Source organism: Oncorhynchus kisutch, linkage group LG19 (assembly GCF_002021735.2).
Source record: "Oncorhynchus kisutch isolate 150728-3 linkage group LG19, Okis_V2, whole genome shotgun sequence".
Lineage (NCBI taxonomy): Eukaryota > Metazoa > Chordata > Actinopteri > Salmoniformes > Salmonidae > Oncorhynchus > Oncorhynchus kisutch.
This window is the reverse complement of record NC_034192.2, coordinates 56062613-56081489: the sequence shown is the minus strand read 5'-3', so window position 1 is coordinate 56081489 and position 18877 is coordinate 56062613. Positions and strand designations below refer to the sequence as shown.

The 18877-nt window shown below is 42.1% G+C and overlaps 2 protein-coding genes across 17 annotated transcripts in view; one reads left to right on the top strand and one right to left on the bottom strand.

Moving 5' to 3' along the window:
- Nucleotides 1–921: 921 nt before the first annotated feature.
- cuedc2 (CUE domain containing 2) lies at nucleotides 922–6527 on the top strand. Its single transcript, XM_020475165.2, has 3 exons — nucleotides 922–2074; nucleotides 2250–4833; nucleotides 4941–6527. The coding sequence occupies exon 2, from the start codon at nucleotides 2264–2266 to the stop codon at nucleotides 3101–3103; it is 840 nt and encodes a 279-aa protein (XP_020330754.1). The 5' UTR covers nucleotides 922–2074; nucleotides 2250–2263; the 3' UTR covers nucleotides 3104–4833; nucleotides 4941–6527.
- A 1-nt stretch (nucleotide 6528) lies between these two features.
- LOC109883119 (zinc finger C4H2 domain-containing protein) overlaps nucleotides 6529–18877 on the bottom strand; it is a 39015-nt gene continuing 26666 nt past the window's right edge. For 4 of the 16 annotated variants that reach the window (XM_031797914.1, XM_031797915.1, XM_020475172.2 and 1 more), the window contains 4 exons: nucleotides 16469–16640; nucleotides 7555–7727; nucleotides 7305–7467; nucleotides 6529–7164 (listed from right to left, as the gene is read on the bottom strand). In XM_031797914.1, the coding sequence (XP_031653774.1) occupies nucleotides 7051–7164; nucleotides 7305–7467; nucleotides 7555–7727; nucleotides 16469–16640 (622 nt within the window). In that variant the 3' untranslated portion in view covers nucleotides 6529–7050. Of the gene's footprint in view, nucleotides 7165–7277; nucleotides 7728–16468; nucleotides 16641–17752; nucleotides 17954–18877 lie in introns of those variants that run through there. The other 12 variants (XM_031797911.1, XM_020475166.2, XM_031797909.1 and 9 more) reach the window with 8 other exon arrangements.

Genomic DNA, 18877 nt, shown 5'->3' with positions numbered 1-18877 from the left:
CCACTGGCTCCATGTCATCTACAAGACACTGCTAGGTAAAGTCCCCCCTTATCTCAGCTCGCTGGTCACCATAGCATCTCCCACCTGTAGCACACGCTCCAGCAGGTATATCTCTCTAGTCACCCCCAAAACCAATTCTTTCTTTGGCCGCCTCTCCTTCCAGTTCTCTGCTGCCAATGACTGGAACGAACTACAAAAATCTCTGAAACTGGAAACACTTATCTCCCTCACTAGCTTTAAGCACCAACTGTCAGAGCAGCTCACAGATTACTGCACCTGTACATAGCCCACCTATAATTTAGCCCAAACAACTACCTCTTTCCCAACTGTATTTAATTTTAATTTATTTATTTATTTTGCTCCTTTGCACCCCATTATTTTTTTATTTCTACTTTGCACATTCTTCCATTGCAAAACTACCATTCCAGTATTTTACTTGCTATATTGTATTTACTTTGCCATCTTGGCCTTTTTTGCCTTTACCTCCCTTCTCACCTCATTTGCTCACATTGTATATAGACTTGTTTATACTGCATTATTGACTGTATGTTTGTTTTTACTCCATGTGTAACTCTGTGTCGTTTTATCTGTCGAACTGCTTTGCTTTATCTTGGCCAGGTCGCAATTGTAAATGAGAACTTGTTCTCAACTTGCCTACCTGGTTAAATAAAGGTAAAATAAAATAAAATAAAAAAAGATTGGGAGAAACTCCCCAAATACAGGTGGGCCAAGCTTGTAGCGTCATACCCAAGAAGAATCGAGGCTGTAATCGCTGCCAAAGGTGCTTCAACAAAATACTGCGTAAATGGTCTGAATACTTGGAAAAACTGAAATATCACATTTACATATTTTCTTTAAAATTAGCAAACATTTTTCAAAAACTTTTTTGCTTTGTCATTATGGGATATTTTGTATAGATTGATGAGGGGGAAAAACAATTGAATCAATTTTAGAATTAAGCTATAATTTTAACAAAATCTGGAAAAAGTCAAGGGGTCTGAATACTTTATGAATGTAAGGTTAACAATTACATTTTAACACTCAAGCACTGATTTAAAAAGAAAACACATAGGATAATGAAGATGATACTAAATGTAGGTTCCATGGCATGGAGAAGGTTATAAAGACATGTATTACTGAATTCCAGCGATTTAAATGTATCAAAATGAGGTGGTCGTAGGAGAGTGTGTGTGTACTCTTGTCAGGCTTCATCTTGGGTTTCTTGTGGGAGAGACTCTTGGCGTTACACAACGGACAGATAGGAGCGTTATGATGGATCTGTTGGTGGCATGGCAGACAGGCATAGGATACATTTACATTTTTGTAATTTAGCAGACGCTCTGCAATAAGTGCATTCATTTGAAGATAGCTAGTTGAGGCAACTACTTGTCTTAATATTCCTTTCCTGAATAAAGTAGTTATCAGAAAGTCAGTTTCGTAGGAAAATACACGTGCGGGTTATATATATATATTTTTTACAAATAATGGAGTAATGCGACATATAAGCGAACAAATGAAAGTGTAGTTTAAAGTATCGTTATTTTTTGGGGATCCTTTTCATGATCTAATCCCACTCCAGTACGATAGGTGGCGGTAAGGAATCACTGTTGACAGCGCTGAACTCGCTAGAAATAAATGGTTCTGTTGTGGTTATTCGTGTGTAAACAATTGTGTTGCTAGCAGTCTTTATAATCTCTTAGCTGGCTAATTATTCACACAGTTTGTAGATACACAATTGGAACAGCATTTTTATTTCTTGCACGTTTAAGGTTAGATTTGTATTTGCACGTCGTAGTTTTTGTTGCACTTTACTACAACGATATTCGTTTCGGCTTGCTAGCTTTTTGTTCTGCAGCAGTACGGCTTTGAAGCCCGTTTAGCTACTATAGATAGTTAACGTCAACCCGATTCTCGTCATCTCTTCTGATTACGTGATTGTTGTCCGTCAATAGATCAGAAAATCCTGAAAATAATATATCATAGTGGCCACTTTTCTTTGATATTAGTTCGGTTTGGTCAACCTTTGAAAACTTACGTTAGCCATTCTTGTCTGCTTCACAGTCAGCGGTGGCCGGTACGATTCATTTGGTTTATTCGTTTTGTTTACTAATAGCTAACTATCTATCATCAATTCGTAATGCATTCGTGATAGCCTATAGTGTGGTTAAAGGCGGCATAATTCGCTATCCCGTTGATTTCCGTCGTCACGTTTGAATCAATCTGAATTTGGTATTGTTTTTTGTTAACAGGTTTTGAGCCCATTATGGACCTTCACAAGATAATCCACGATACCCTGCAGGAGTTCATTCAGACATGCATTCCCGAAGCAGACCTGAGTTCCCTGGATGACGTGTTGCTCCCCTACATCACTGGAGTCCTGGAGGATCTGGGATCTCAGGAGAGCGTGGAGGAGAACTTTGACGTGGAGGTCTTTGTAGAAATGCTGGAGGCCTACATTCCTGGCTTTGCTGAAATTGACAGTGTTAACGTTTGTGATATGATGTTCAGCCTGGCTTCAAAACTAGCCACAGCCCGGAGTTCAGAAAATAGTGTGCCAAAGGCTAGAATGGAGGTCCCACTGACAGTCAGCGCTACCTCCACTGGGCCTCCTGTGAGGGAGATGCACTGCCTTACTACACAGACTGAGGGGGCCACCGCCAAGGTGCCATTCCCTGAGTGGGAGGCCCAGGAGCCGCTCCTTCTGGAGATGTTCCCCAAGTGCAGACTATCAGAGGCCAGGAGTGCGTTGTCCATTGCTAAAGGTGACATGGAGGAGGCTGTCCGCCTCATCATCGAAGGAGACATCCAGCTCAGCCACACACCTCTAAACGTAAACCATGGGAAGATGGGTTCCCCTCAGGCAGAGCAGAAGATGAAAGAGAGCATCCTGGAGAAGTACATGCTAGTGGACAGGGAGGAGGATAAGAAAACACACAGGCCTGTTGCACCTAAAGATGCCCCTAAGAAACTGGTGCGTTACCATAGCAACCAGGTGGTGACCACAAAAGGGGAGCGGTACCAACTGGTGAAGAAAGAGGAGACGGAGGAGGTGAAGAAAACTTACGTCAGCATCAAACCCGCACGCAAATACAGATTCCATTGATGACTGACTGGCACTCTTCTGGAACACCAGCCATTGACTTTGTTGTTTACATCCTTTCTGAATGCCTTGTTTTTTTTGTTTGCCTGGTTATGGAAAATGTTTGTTTTTTGGTATGTGTAAGTGTCTGATTTGAAAAGTATGTGGCCATCGTCTTGCTTCGAATATAATTGCTCCTTTGCAGTGGTTCTCTGGCATCATTGTTTTGTTCTCTAGGTGGGTCATGATGTGCTCTTGTAGTGGGCTGGCCATGTGTATAAGACTTGAACAACTGCTACATTTGATTCTCATGTCCAAACTGTGTACTGTTTTTTTTCTCCATTTCAGCAGGTCTGACATGGTACAGATTTTTGGGGGTCAGATATAATTGTTATTGGTATTTTTCCTGGCAGGGGGACTTAGTGATTTGGGGCCTGTTTCAAAACACTATTTTCAGTACTCTATCGCAATACCTTATTCCTCATATAAGGGTAAGTTTAGTCCATTCAGGCTGTGCACCCATTTTTTTTTTATAAAATAAAAATATATTTTCTTTTTTTTTTACTAAAAAGTTATCGGTGACCTTATAAACATGCGGCGCCATGTTGGAGGAAGTTGTTCCTTAGACTGGAAGTGGTATTTCCCGCAGCATTTTTTACTAGCAAGGCACTGGAGATCTACTTCTGGAGAATGATAACACAGGTCAACAATCAGCTGAACGCAGAAACTGCAGGAGAGAGGGGATGGAGAGAGAGGCAGGAGGAGAGGGGGGAAGAGCAGTCCTCCGAGGGAGGGGGAGGCAGGAGGAGGGGGAAAGAGCAGTCCTCCGAGGGAGGGGGAGGCAGGAGGAGAGGGGGGAAGAGCAGTCCTCCGAGGGAGGGGGAGGCAGGAGGAGAGTGGAAAGAGCAGCCTTCCAAGGGAGGGGGGAGGCAGGGGTTGCAGAGTGAGACGTGGAGGAGGATGGTCATACAAGTACATAGAGAACAACCAAGAAAGGAGAGGGGAAGCACCCAGCCCTAAAGGACAGAGAGAGACAGGAGCAAGGGCTGCAGAGGGGTAGGCAGCAGAGGCAGTGAGAGTCTGGACCTTGTTAAGAGCAAGGAAAGGACCAACCCTGCTGCCCAGACTGGGACATAGCTGGTCTCCCTACAGCTCATCTCTGCCCTGCTGCCCAGACTGGGACCCAGCTGGTCCCCCTACAGCTCATCTCTGCCCTGAAGCTCCAGACTGGGACCCAGCTGGTCCCCCTACAGCTCATCTCTGCCCTGCTGCCCAGACTGGGACCCAGCTGGTCTCCTTACAGCTCATCTCTGCCCTGCTGCCCAGACTGGGACCCAGCTGGTCTCCCTACAGCTCATCTCTGCCCTGAAGCTCCAAACTGGGACCCAGCTGGTCTCCCTACAGCTCATCTCTGCCCTGAAGCTCCAGACTGGGACCCAGCTGGTCCCCCTACAGCTCATCTCTGCCCTGCTGCCCAGACTGGGACCCAGCTGGTCTCCTTACAGCTCATCTCTGCCCTGCTGCCCAGACTGGGACCCAGCTGGTCTCCCTACAGCTCATCTCTGCCCTGAAGCTCCAGACTGGGACCCAGCTGGTCTCCCTACAGCTCATCTCTGCCCTGCTGCCCAGACTGGGACCCAGCTGGTCTCCCTACAGCTCATCTCTGCCCTGCTGCCCAGACTGGGACCCAGCTGGTCTCCTTACAGCTCATCTCTGCCCTGAAGCTCCAGACATTCACAGAGGAGATGAGATGGGTAAAATAATATTTCTCTTCACATAACTGTCTGTATATTTTGAGCTGCATGTCCCTACTGGCTGTGCCATTTACTGACACACTCTGTGTTTGTGTGTGAATTAACAGGCCATGGACACGGAGCTGCATGACCCATCAGTGTGTGGAGTGTGTGTGCAGCAGCAGACAACTTTGTCCCTAAACACCTTCATCAGGAGGAAGACTACTCAACTAGACACTAACATACTGGAGGATAAACTACACACACACCTCTATAACAGGGTACAACACACACACCTTTGTAACAGGGTACAACACACCTCTATAACAGGGTACAACACACACACACCTCTGTAACAGGGTACAACACACACACACACCTCTGTAACAGGGTACAACACACACACACCTCTGTAACAGGGTACAACACACACACACTTCTGTAACAGGGTACAACACACACACACCTCCGTAACAGGGTACAACACACACACCTCTATAACAGGGTACAACACACCTCTACAACAGGGTACAACACAACACACCTCTACAACGGGGTACAACACAACACACCTCTACAACGGGGTACAACACACCTCTCCAACAGGGTACAACACACCTCTACAACAGGGTACAAGACACCACACCTCTACAACAGGGTAAAACACAACACACCTCTACAACGGGGTACAACACAACACACCTCTACAACGGGGTACAACACACCTCTACAACGGGGTACAACACACCTCTACAACAGGGTACAAGACACCACACCTCTACAACGGGGTACAACACAACACACCTCTACAACGGGGTACAACACAACACACCTCTACAACGGGGTACAACACAACACACCTCTACAACGGGGTACAACACACCTCTACAACAGGGTACAACACACCTCTACAACAGGGTACAACACACCTCTACAACAGGGTACAACACACCTCTACAACAGGGTACAACACACCTCTACAACAGGGTACAACACACAGTACTTTAGACTGCTCACTATCTGTGTTCTTTGCTGTTTAGGTCCTGTAGCTGCTGCCATGTTATTATAGTCACTTTCTGTCCTTATGTTTCTGTACACTTAAAAGGCCCTCTGAATGGCAAACAGTCCCAAGAACAACAAGTCTTATGAGAACAGAATATTAATCGGTGTTGTAGGACGCAGTGGGAGAATCTCAATTGCATACTCCTCTTAGCCCATTGGAGGAGGTCAGAGAGGTGGTGCCTGTAGCTTTCTCATCCAATGGGTTTTGAGGAGACAGGGAAAGAGGACACCAGGAGAATGCAAATGAGGTTTTCCCAGTATGTTTGTTGGGTGAGTTGCTGAGGAGCCTCCCCAAGCCCTCTGACTCCCCCAGCAGGATCTGGGAACAAATGCAGCCCAGAGGAAGGACATAGCAACTTGGGGTTACCTTGGAGACAGAACAGGAATCTGGATGTACTCTGCCAACGCAATGTCAATGAAGGGGTTACCTTGAAGGCCCAGAATGTTAACCTGACAGCAGTACAAGAACTGAGCTTAAGGTGCCTTCGTACTGGCACTATCACCGTGTGGACATATCTGAAATATTTCCTACGTACTGCACTACTTCTGATCAGAGCCCTGGTGGACCCAGCCTGTGATTTTCACTGAGTGTCATTGATCATGTGTATTATAATGAGATTCATCCTAAAGTATAAAAGAAAATACAATTCCAACTGCAGTACAAAATACATTTTATTTTTGTATTCTTGTATTCAAGTTTCACATACAACACTGTTAAAAGCAAATGAGCATCGTGGTTCTCAGTCCTTGACCGTCCATTATGCCTTCAGTAAACATTAGAACAACTTCCTGGGTTATACAGTCCAATATCACAAACAGTTACAACACAGTCATTATAGTTCAGCCATGGAGAGTGTTCATGCAATGTAAACATGTTAAATACAGAGGAACAAGTAAATGCAGTACGTTTCACATTTAATGCCAGAACCAATCACAACATGGGTACAGCTACAGTATAGTATTGTGTATTATTGCATATAACATGGTTATGGTCTATTAAACCTTAGGTTAACAATTACATTTCAACACTCAAGCCACTTAAAAAGAAAACCCTTAATGACGATTACACTAAATGTAGGTTCCATGGCATGGGGAAAGGTTATGACGACATGTTTTACTGAATTCCAGATGTGAAATTTAGCAATATGAGGTGGTAGTAGGAGTGTGTGTGTGTGTCTACTCGTCAGGCTTCCTCTTAGGTTTCTTGGGGTTGCGGGAGCGACTCTTGGCCTTGCACAGTGGACAGATAGGAGCGTTACGATGGATCTGTTGGTGGCATGACAGACAGGCCTGGAGAGAGGACAGAGGTGTTAGTGTGTTATTACTATGTAGACACACAGACGTCAGTACAGTGTCATTATTGTGTTGGTACACAGACAGGGGAGAGGTGTGTATGTGTGTACCTTCATAGGAGGGTGTGTACTGTGTACCTTCATGGGAGGAGGCTGTTGTCTGAAGGTGGCGGTCTGGCGGGCATCTTGTTTCCGGGAGACCTGGAGCTGTTGGGCCGCGGCAGCCGCTGCTGCAAGGGATTCTGGGATGGTGGGCTCATGAGGCTCCTTCTGCCACTCAGCCTTCTGCTTCTCAAAGTAACTATGGCAACAGAGATAGAAGATAGCACAGAGAACAGTTGATGTGTGTGTGAGTGTGTGTGTGTGTGTGTATAGTATGTGTACTGACTCCAGAGAGAGTTTCTCCTCCTCTTCGTTGAGGTTGGGAAGTCTGTGAAGGCCCAGGGTCATCCTCAGGGCGTCGACATGTTCCTTCAGGGGTTTGTACTCATCATGGAGCCTCCGCGTCGTCTCCAGCAGCTTGTTCAGGTCGTTCTCTGACTGCTTTATCGTGCTCTCCATCTGGGGAGTAGGAGGACAGAAATACATAAACTATTAAAGGGTAACTCTCAACCCCTTCACCTTTAAAAAATGGATCCAGGTGAGAAGTTGTGGGTGGACGAACAGCTCTGGACAGTTATCTGACAGTGTTGAGGTGCAGAGTTCCTGACATCTAGTACCACTTGCAGTAGTGTACATTTGAATTCTCCATTGGGTGCATAATAAATTGTTGAAATGAGGTGTTCACTTTTTAGAAGAATGAGGAGTGTGTGGGCACGGGATGTATATTGTGTATGTATATATCTCTGCCTCGTGGGATTAGAACCCACAGACTGCACCACTAATCAGTTGTAGGAAGTTGCTATGACCACCATTGTCCTCTAGTTCTTGTTACAATGGATATAGTCTCGCTATTGTTATTTCACTGCTCTTTAATTACTTGTTCCTTTTATTTCTTATTCATATTTTTTTAACTGCATTGTTGGTTAGGGGCTCGTCAGTAAACATTTCACTGTAAGGTCTACTACACCTGTTGTATTCAGCATTTCACTGTAAGGTCTACTACACCTGTTGTATTCAGCATTTCACTGTAAGGTCTCCTACACCTGTTGTATTCAGCATTTCACTGTAAGGTCTACTACACCTGTTGTATTCAGCATTTCACTGTAAGGTCTACTACACCTGTTGTATTCAGCATTTCACTGTAAGGTCTCCTATACCTGTTGTATTCAGCATTTCACTGTAAGGTCTACTACACCTGTTGTATTCAGCATTTCACTGTAAGGTCTACTACACCTGTTGTATTCAGCATTTCACTGTAAGGTCTCCTACACCTGTTGTATTCAGCATTTCACTGTAAGGTCTACTACACCTATTGTATTCAGCATTTCACTGTAAGGTCTACTACACCTATTGTATTCAGCATTTCACTAAGGTCTCCTACACCTGTTGTATTCAGCATTTCACTGTAAGGTCTCCTACACCTGTTGTATTCAGCATTTCACTGTAAGGTCTACTACACCTATTGTATTCAGCATTTCACTAAGGTCTCCTACACCTGTTGTATTCAGCATTTCACTGTAAGGTCTACTACACCTGTTGTATTCAGCATTTCACTGTAAGGTCTACTACACCTGTTGTATTCAGCATTTCACTGTAAGGTCTCCTACACCTGTTGTATTCAGCATTTCACTGTAAGGTCTACTACACCTGTTGTATTCAGCATTTCACTGTAAGGTCTACTACACCTGTTGTAGTCAGCATTTCACTAAGGTCTCCTACACCTGTTGTATTCAGCATTTCACTATAAGGTCTCCTACACCTGTTGTATTCAGCATTTCACTGTAAGGTCTACTACACCTGTTGTATTCAGCATTTCACTGTAAGGTCTACTACACCTGTTGTATTCAGCATTTCACTGTAAGGTCTACTACACCTGTTGTATTCAGCATTTCACTGTAAGGTCTACTACACCTGTTGTATTCAGCATTTCACTGTAAGGTCTACTACACCTGTTGTATTCAGCATTTCACTGTAAGGTCTACTACACCTGTTGTATTCAGCATTTCACTGTAAGGTCTACTACACCTGTTGTATTCAGCATTTCACTGTAAGGTCTACTACACCTGTTGTATTCAGCATTTCACTGTAAGGTCTCCTACACCTGTTGTATTCAGCATTTCACTGTAAGGTCTCCTACACCTGTTGTATTCAGCATTTCACTGTAAGGTCTCCTACACCTGTTGTATTCAGCATTTCACTGTAAGGTCTCCTACACCTGTTGTATTCAGCATTTCACTGTAAGGTCCACTACACCTGTTGTATTCAGCATTTCACTGTAAGGTCTACTACACCTGTTGTATTCAGCATTTCACTATAAGGTCTACTACACCTGTTGTATTCAGCATTTCACTAAGGTCTACTACACCTGTTGTATTCAGCATGTCACTAAGGTCTACTACACCTGTTGTATTCAGCATTTCACTGTAAGGTCTACTACACCTGTTGTATTCAGCATTTCACTGTAAGGTCTACTACACCTGTTGTATTCAGCATTTCACTGTAAGGTCTACTACACCTGTTGTATTCAGCATTTCACTGTAAGGTCTACTACACCTGTTGTATTCAGCATTTCACTGTAAGGTCCACTACACCTGTTGTATTCAGCATTTCACTGTAAGGTCCACTACACCTGTTGTATTCAGCATTTCACTGTAAGGTCTACTACACCTGTTGTATTCAGCATTTCACTGTAAGGTCTACTACACCTGTTGTATTCAGCATGTCACTAAGGTCTACTACACCTGTTGTATTCAGCATTTCACTGTAAGGTCTACTACACCTGTTGTATTCAGCATTTCACTGTAAGGTCTACTACACCTGTTGTATTCAGCATTTCACTGTAAGGTCTACTACACCTGTTGTATTCAGCATTTCACTGTAAGGTCTACTACACCTGTTGTATTCAGCATTTCACTGTAAGGTCTACTACACCTGTTGTATTCAGCATTTCACTAAGGTCTACTACACCTGTTGTATTCAGCATTTCACTGTAAGGTCTACTACACCTGTTGTATTCAGCATTTCACTGTAAGGTCTACTACACCTGTTGTATTCAGCATTTCACTAAGGTCTCCTACACCTGTTGTATTCAGCATTTCACTGTAAGGTCTACTACACCTATTGTATTCAGCATTTCACTAAGGTCTCCTACACCTGTTGTATTCAGCATTTCACTGTAAGGTCTACTACACCTGTTGTATTCAGCATTTCACTGTAAGGTCTACTACACCTGTTGTATTCAGCATTTCACTGTAAGGTCTCCTACACCTGTTGTATTCAGCATTTCACTGTAAGGTCTACTACACCTGTTGTATTCAGCATTTCACTGTAAGGTCTACTACACCTGTTGTAGTCAGCATTTCACTAAGGTCTCCTACACCTGTTGTATTCAGCATTTCACTATAAGGTCTCCTACACCTGTTGTATTCAGCATTTCACTGTAAGGTCTACTACACCTGTTGTATTCAGCATTTCACTGTAAGGTCTACTACACCTGTTGTATTCAGCATTTCACTGTAAGGTCTACTACACCTGTTGTATTCAGCATTTCACTGTAAGGTCTACTACACCTGTTGTATTCAGCATTTCACTGTAAGGTCTACTACACCTGTTGTATTCAGCATTTCACTGTAAGGTCTACTACACCTGTTGTATTCAGCATTTCACTGTAAGGTCTACTACACCTGTTGTATTCAGCATTTCACTGTAAGGTCTCCTACACCTGTTGTATTCAGCATTTCACTGTAAGGTCTCCTACACCTGTTGTATTCAGCATTTCACTGTAAGGTCTCCTACACCTGTTGTATTCAGCATTTCACTGTAAGGTCTCCTACACCTGTTGTATTCAGCATTTCACTGTAAGGTCCACTACACCTGTTGTATTCAGCATTTCACTGTAAGGTCTACTACACCTGTTGTATTCAGCATTTCACTGTAAGGTCTACTACACCTGTTGTATTCAGCATTTCACTGTAAGGTCTACTACACCTGTTGTATTCAGCATTTCACTGTAAGGTCTACTACACCTGTTGTATTCAGCATTTCATTGTAAGGTCTCCTACACCTGTTGTATTCAGCATTTCACTGTAAGGTCTCCTACACCTGTTGTATTCAGCATTTCACTGTAAGGTCTACTACACCTTTGGTATTCAGCATTTCACTGTAAGGTCCACTACACCTGTTGTATTCAGCATTTCACTGTAAGGTCTCCTACACCTGTTGTATTCAGCATTTCACTGTAAGGTCCACTACACCTGTTGTATTCAGCATTTCACTAAGGTCTACTACACCTGTTGTATTCAGCATGTCACTAAGGTCTACTACACCTGTTGTATTCAGCATTTCACTGTAAGGTCTACTACACCTGTTGTATTCAGCATTTCACTGTAAGGTCTACTACACCTGTTGTATTCAGCATTTCACTGTAAGGTCTACTACACCTGTTGTATTCAGCATTTCACTGTAAGGTCTACTACACCTGTTGTATTCAGCATTTCACTGTAAGGTCTACTACACCTGTTGTATTCAGCATTTCACTGTAAGGTCTACTACACCTGTTGTATTCAGCATTTCACTGTAAGGTCTACTACACCTGTTGTATTCAGCATTTCACTAAGGTCTACTACACCTGTTGTATTCAGCATTTCACTGTAAGGTCTACTACACCTGTTGTATTCAGCATTTCACTGTAAGGTCTACTACACCTGTTGTATTCAGCATTTCACTAAGGTCTCCTACACCTGTTGTATTCAGCATTTCACTGTAAGGTCTACTACACCTATTGTATTCAGCATTTCACTAAGGTCTCCTACACCTGTTGTATTCAGCATTTCACTGTAAGGTCTACTACACCTGTTGTATTCAGCATTTCACTGTAAGGTCTACTACACCTGTTGTATTCAGCATTTCACTGTAAGGTCTCCTACACCTGTTGTATTCAGCATTTCACTGTAAGGTCTACTACACCTGTTGTATTCAGCATTTCACTGTAAGGTCTACTACACCTGTTGTAGTCAGCATTTCACTAAGGTCTCCTACACCTGTTGTATTCAGCATTTCACTATAAGGTCTCCTACACCTGTTGTATTCAGCATTTCACTGTAAGGTCTACTACACCTGTTGTATTCAGCATTTCACTGTAAGGTCTACTACACCTGTTGTATTCAGCATTTCACTGTAAGGTCTACTACACCTGTTGTATTCAGCATTTCACTGTAAGGTCTACTACACCTGTTGTATTCAGCATTTCACTGTAAGGTCTACTACACCTGTTGTATTCAGCATTTCACTGTAAGGTCTACTACACCTGTTGTATTCAGCATTTCACTGTAAGGTCTACTACACCTGTTGTATTCAGCATTTCACTGTAAGGTCTACTACACCTGTTGTATTCAGCATTTCACTGTAAGGTCTACTACACCTGTTGTATTCAGCATTTCACTGTAAGGTCTCCTACACCTGTTGTATTCAGCATTTCACTGTAAGGTCTCCTACACCTGTTGTATTCAGCATTTCACTGTAAGGTCTCCTACACCTGTTGTATTCAGCATTTCACTGTAAGGTCTCCTACACCTGTTGTATTCAGCATTTCACTGTAAGGTCCACTACACCTGTTGTATTCAGCATTTCACTGTAAGGTCTACTACACCTGTTGTATTCAGCATTTCACTGTAAGGTCTACTACACCTGTTGTATTCAGCATTTCACTGTAAGGTCTACTACACCTGTTGTATTCAGCATTTCACTGTAAGGTCTACTACACCTGTTGTATTCAGCATTTCATTGTAAGGTCTCCTACACCTGTTGTATTCAGCATTTCACTGTAAGGTCTCCTACACCTGTTGTATTCAGCATTTCACTGTAAGGTCTACTACACCTGTTGTATTCAGCATTTCACTGTAAGGTCTACTACACCTGTTGTATTCAGCATTTCACTGTAAGGTCTACTACACCTGTTGTATTCAGCATTTCACTGTAAGGTCTACTACACCTGTTGTATTCAGCATTTCACTGTAAGGTCTACTACACCTGTTGTATTCAGCATGTCACTAAGGTCTACTACACCTGTTGTATTCAGCATTTCACTGTAAGGTCTACTACACCTGTTGTATTCAGCATTTCACTGTGAGGTCTACTACACCTGTTTTCAGCATTTCACTAAGGTCTACTACACCTGTTGTAGTCATCATTTCACTGTAAGGTCTACTACACCTGTTGTAGTCATCATTTCACTGTAAGGTCTACTACACCTGTTGTATTCAGCATGTCACTAAGGTCTACTACACCTGTTGTATTCAGCATGTCACTAAGGTCTACTACACCTGTTGTATTCAGCATTTCACTGTAAGGTCTACTACACCTGTTGTATTTGGCGCATGTGACTAATAACATTTGATTTGACATAGATGTGCGTGAAACGGTAAACCAAAATGTATAATTTGTGCGCCTTACTGCCTTTTGAATTTTGTGTAACGTCAGTAGTCTAGTCAAGGAAGCATCAAGCAAAATATATTGGTACACTCCACTATATATTGGTACACTCCACTATATATTGGTACACTCCATTGCCAAATAAGGTGCTTGTTTCTATACGAAACCAGAAGGTGGTACCACCCAGCACATCTAGAAGGGAGTGTATTTCATACCGAACCCCTCCCTTGAGGTGACGTATAGGAACCTTCTCCAGGTGCCTCTACATCACAATTTCAATGGTAGAGTTGAACCACTGGGGCAAAAAGAGCTAGATGTACCACTAAAAGACCAAATTACAAAACATAATGAACACCTGCTCTTTCCATGATGTAGACCGACCAGGTGATACCAGTTGAAAGCTATTATTGATCTCACTTGTCAAATCCACTTCAAGGGGAGGAAACAGGTTAAAGAAGGATGTTTAAGCCTTGAGACAATTGAGATATGTATTGTGTATGTTTGCCATTCAGAGGGTGAATGGGCAAGACAAAAGATTTGTGTCTTTGAACGGGGTCTGGTAGTAGGTGTCAGGCGCACCGGTTTGTGTCAAGAACTGCAACGCTGTTGGGTTTTTCACGCTCTACAGTTTCACGTGTGTATAAAGAATGGTTCACCACCCAAAGGACATCCAGACAACTTGACACAACTGTGGGATGCATCGGCATCAAGATGGCCAGCATCCCTGTGTAATGCTTTCGACACCTTATGTCCATGCCGTGACAAATGTAGGCTGTTCTTAGGGAAAGGGGGTGCAACTCAATATTAGAAAGGTGTTCTTAATGTTTTGTAAATATCAAAATGAACACACCAGAATTTAGGTTTCACTATAACTAAGCCTAAAATGTATTTTTCAAACAAAATAACTATTTAAAAAATCATGCGTTACTTTTTAAAATCTTTTTGTGCATTCAGAAGTTGAATAGTGGCTTCTGTCTCACACACACTCTTTATTGCTCTCTCTACTAGAGGTCGACCGATTAATTAGGGCCGATTTCAAGTTTTCATAACAATCTGAAATTGGTATTTTTGGGCGGCGATTTAAAAAATAATGATTATAATTATACCTTTATTTAACTAGGCAAGTCAGTTAAGAACACCTTATTTTCATTGACGGCCTAGGAATGGTGGGTTAACTGCCGTGTTCAGGGGCAGAACGACAGATTTTCCCCTTGTCAACTCGGGGGATCCAATCTTGCAACATTACCAGTTAACTAGTCCAACGCTATAACCACCTGCCTCTCGTTGCACTCTACGAGGAGACTGCCTCTTACGCGAATGCAGTAAGCCAAGGTAAGTTGCTAGCTAGCATTAAACTTACCTTATAAAAAACAATCAAATCAATCATAATCACTAGTTATAACTACACATGGTTGATGATATTACTAGTTTATCTAGCGTGTCCTGCATTCCATATAATCGATGCAACGCTGGGAAATGATTTAACAAAAGCGCATTTGCGAAAAAAGCACAATCGTTGGATGACTGTACCTAACCATAAACACCAATGCCTTTCTTAAAATCAACACACAGAAGTATATATTTTTTAACCTGCATATTTAGCTAAAAGAAATCCAGGTTAGCAGGCAATATTAACCAGGGGAAATTGTGTCATTTCTCTTGCGTTCATTGCATGCAGAGTCAGGGTATATGCAACCGTTTGGGCAGCCTGGCTCATTGCGAACTAATTTGCCAGATTTTTACGTAATTATGACATAACATTGAAGGTTGTGAAATGTAACAAGGATATTTAGACTTAGGGATGCCACCTGTTAGATAAAATACCAAACGGTTCCGTATTTCACTGAAATAATAAATGTTTTGTTTTTGAAATGATAGTTTCTGGATTCGACCATATTAATGACCCTAAGGCTCGTATTTCTGTGTGTTATTATGTTATAATTAAGTCTATGATTTGATAGAGCAGTCTGACTGAGCGATGGTAGGCAGCAGCAGGCTCATAAGCATTCATTCAAACAGCACTTTTGTGCGTTTTGCCAGCAGCTCTTCGCAAGCACAGCGCTGTTTATGACTTCAAGCCTATCAGCCTAATGGCTGGTGTAACCGATGTGAAATGGCTAGCTAGTTAGTGGGGTGCGCGCTAATAGCGTTTCAAACGTCACTCGTTCTGAGACTTGGAGTGGTTGTTCCCCTTGCTCTGCATGGGAAACGCTGCTTCGAGGATGGCTGTTGTCGATGTGTTCCTGGTTCGAGCGCAGGTAGGGGCGAGAAGAGGGACGGAAGCTATACTGTTACACTGGCAATACTATAGTGCCTTTAAGAACATCCAATAGTCAAAAGTATATGAAATACAAATGGTATAGAGAGAAATAATCCTATAAATATATTAACTACAACCTAAAACCTCTTACCTTGGAATATTGAAGTCTCATGTTAAAAGGAACCACCAACTTTCATATGTTCTCATGTTCTGAGCAAGGAACTCAAACGTTAGCTTTCTTACATGGCACATATTGCACTTTTACTTCTAACACTTTGTTTTTGCATTATTTAAACCAAATTGAACATGTTTCATTATTTACTTGAGGCTAAATTGATTTTATTGAAGTATTATATTAAGTTAAAATAAGTGTTCATTCAGTATTGTTGTAATTGTCATTATTACACATTTTAAAAAATTGGCTGATTAATCGATATTGGCTTTTTTTGGTCCTCCAATAATCGGTGTTGGCGTTGAAAAATCATATTCAGTCGACCTCTACTCTACCCACCACATTGATATCAGCATGTATGAGTCGTAGCTCCTCTACATGGGCCATCTTCTCCTGCATTAGGAGGTCCATCTCCTGTTTGTATTCCTTCAGATGTTTCTCCTCAGACTCTAGGGACTCAAACTCTGACTTCAGACGAGACTTGATCTTCTGCATCTGTACTGTCTTATTCCTGAAATGATAGAAAACACAATTGAATCAATACAATACTACTTAGTTATCACTGTACACCCCTAGTTACCAATGTAACATGGGACTATGGGACTCTTAATCACGTCCGGTTGTGATACAGCCTGGAATCGAACCAGTCTTTAGTAACGCCTCTAGCACTGAGATGCAGTGCCTTGGACTGCTGCACCACTCAGTAGTTACATACCACTGGGCTACTTACCAATGATCCAGTTACCAATTCTACAGCATTAGGTAGTTACCTACCACTGCACTATTTACAATTGCAAGTATTAATTTGATTACAGGGCAGAAGGCACAAAGACAACATTCTGTCAGTTCAACTTCACATCACTCAATCATGCTTCAGAAACCAATTGCCCTAAGGCATCTTCTATTGTTTCTCCTTTATTTAACCAGGTTAGCCTCTTCAGATAAAAATGTTTTTTTTTGTAAAGAAAGACCAGAACACGATACATCATAGTGTATTATTGTGTTGCTTTTTCAATAGATGAGTTTGTGAAACAAGGAGCATAAGTAATATAATGCATGCATAACCGACATATTCGTGCACGACATGCCATTGTTACAATTGGAGCAATTCTTGTCTAGACATCTTTTTTTCTACTGATGCCAAGCTAATCAGCGTCACATCTATTCAACAATGTGCAAATTTGCAACTGGTTCCGCCTGAATGAACTCAGACATTGTGGGAACCGGACCACCAACCATGGTTAGCCAATTATTAGCTAACGTTACCTGGCTAATGACAGAAAGCTAGCTAAGTAGCCAACTAGCCGATAATCTGGCAAAGCACTTCGCATCTGGATTTTTGTTGATGCAAACAGCTGGATTGGTTATGCATAATACATAGCAAGCAATTTTGTAATGTGCAAAACAAAAGCGAGAGTTTATCTGCAGTTATTTCAAGAACAATAGAACGGTCACCACTGCTGGCTAACCTTGATCAAGGCTATGTCGCCACATTTAGCTAGCTCCCTAGCTCAATAACAAAGCCAAGACGCTAATATTAGCTTCTCGCTGCTCTTTTCCTGAGCCATCCAGCTACCTGATTTACCAGATGTGGTTTCTTTGAAGAAGAAAAAAAATCTTTACCGTATTTCCATAATGTTTTCTAGTTTGCACATTATCTCTTGTTCGTCCCCCATGATTTAGACTTTAGGCCCTGATAAATTAGATCTTAATGGAAGGACAGGGTGGTCTGCCAGCTAGCTAATAAAAACACAATACCTTCAGCCGTGACATGCGCTATGAAGCACCACGCATGCGCTAGGAAAGCCAGTGCCTACGTGTCCTGTACTGCAGTGACCCTGGCTGGAAACTGTTACATAGCGTCCGTCTGGCACTGAAACTATCTGATAAAACCCGTTACATCAGGGGTTCTTAAACTTTTTCAGCCTGGGACCCAAATAAGAAATTCTGTGTTTTCCTGGGACCCAAGGGTAGGAAAATATGCAACTATACGTAAATATCATTGCCCTTATGTCCCCCCAAAAAATGCAATATAGACATAAACAAATAATGAAATACCCATAGATATCTTTTGTTTATTTTCCCCTATTAAAAACACTCTTACATACCTGTCTAGATTGGAATTTTTGCTGTTAAAATACAATAAATAATTGAATTCTGAACTTGAATAAACGGATTGATCACGTTACACAGATGTATAACAGAACACACACACGCACACAAGCTTTTTGATCGTGCAACCCAAAGTAACAGTATAGATAAAACATTAGCAGGCCTACTGTACATCTTACTGTATAAATTATTGTTGATAGAATGTCTAGATTGGAACTGTTGCTGTTAAAATACATATTTTTATATTCTGAACTGGAATAAACTGATCATATCACACAGATGTAGACCAGAAAACACACACATACACACAGTCCTAATGAGAGGTGTATGGCTGGTTGAAGTTTTCAACAAACATGTATATTCTGGGCTGCTTTAGACAGGAGAACCCTGACTTGCATAGGTGTGTGGTGCCAAACTGTATCAGAACAACTTACTGCTTTCTCAGTCAGGTTGGAGACCGCTTCCTGCTGCATATGAGCAACCCAGAACTGTGTGAGTGTTTGCCTCAAAAAGCATCTTGCTTCAATCAGTCAGTTTATTCCAGTTCAGACTAAAAATGATTACCTGTAACAGCAACAGTTCCAACCTAGTTTCGTTTTCAACAATCATTTCTACAGTAAAATTTACAGTAGGCCT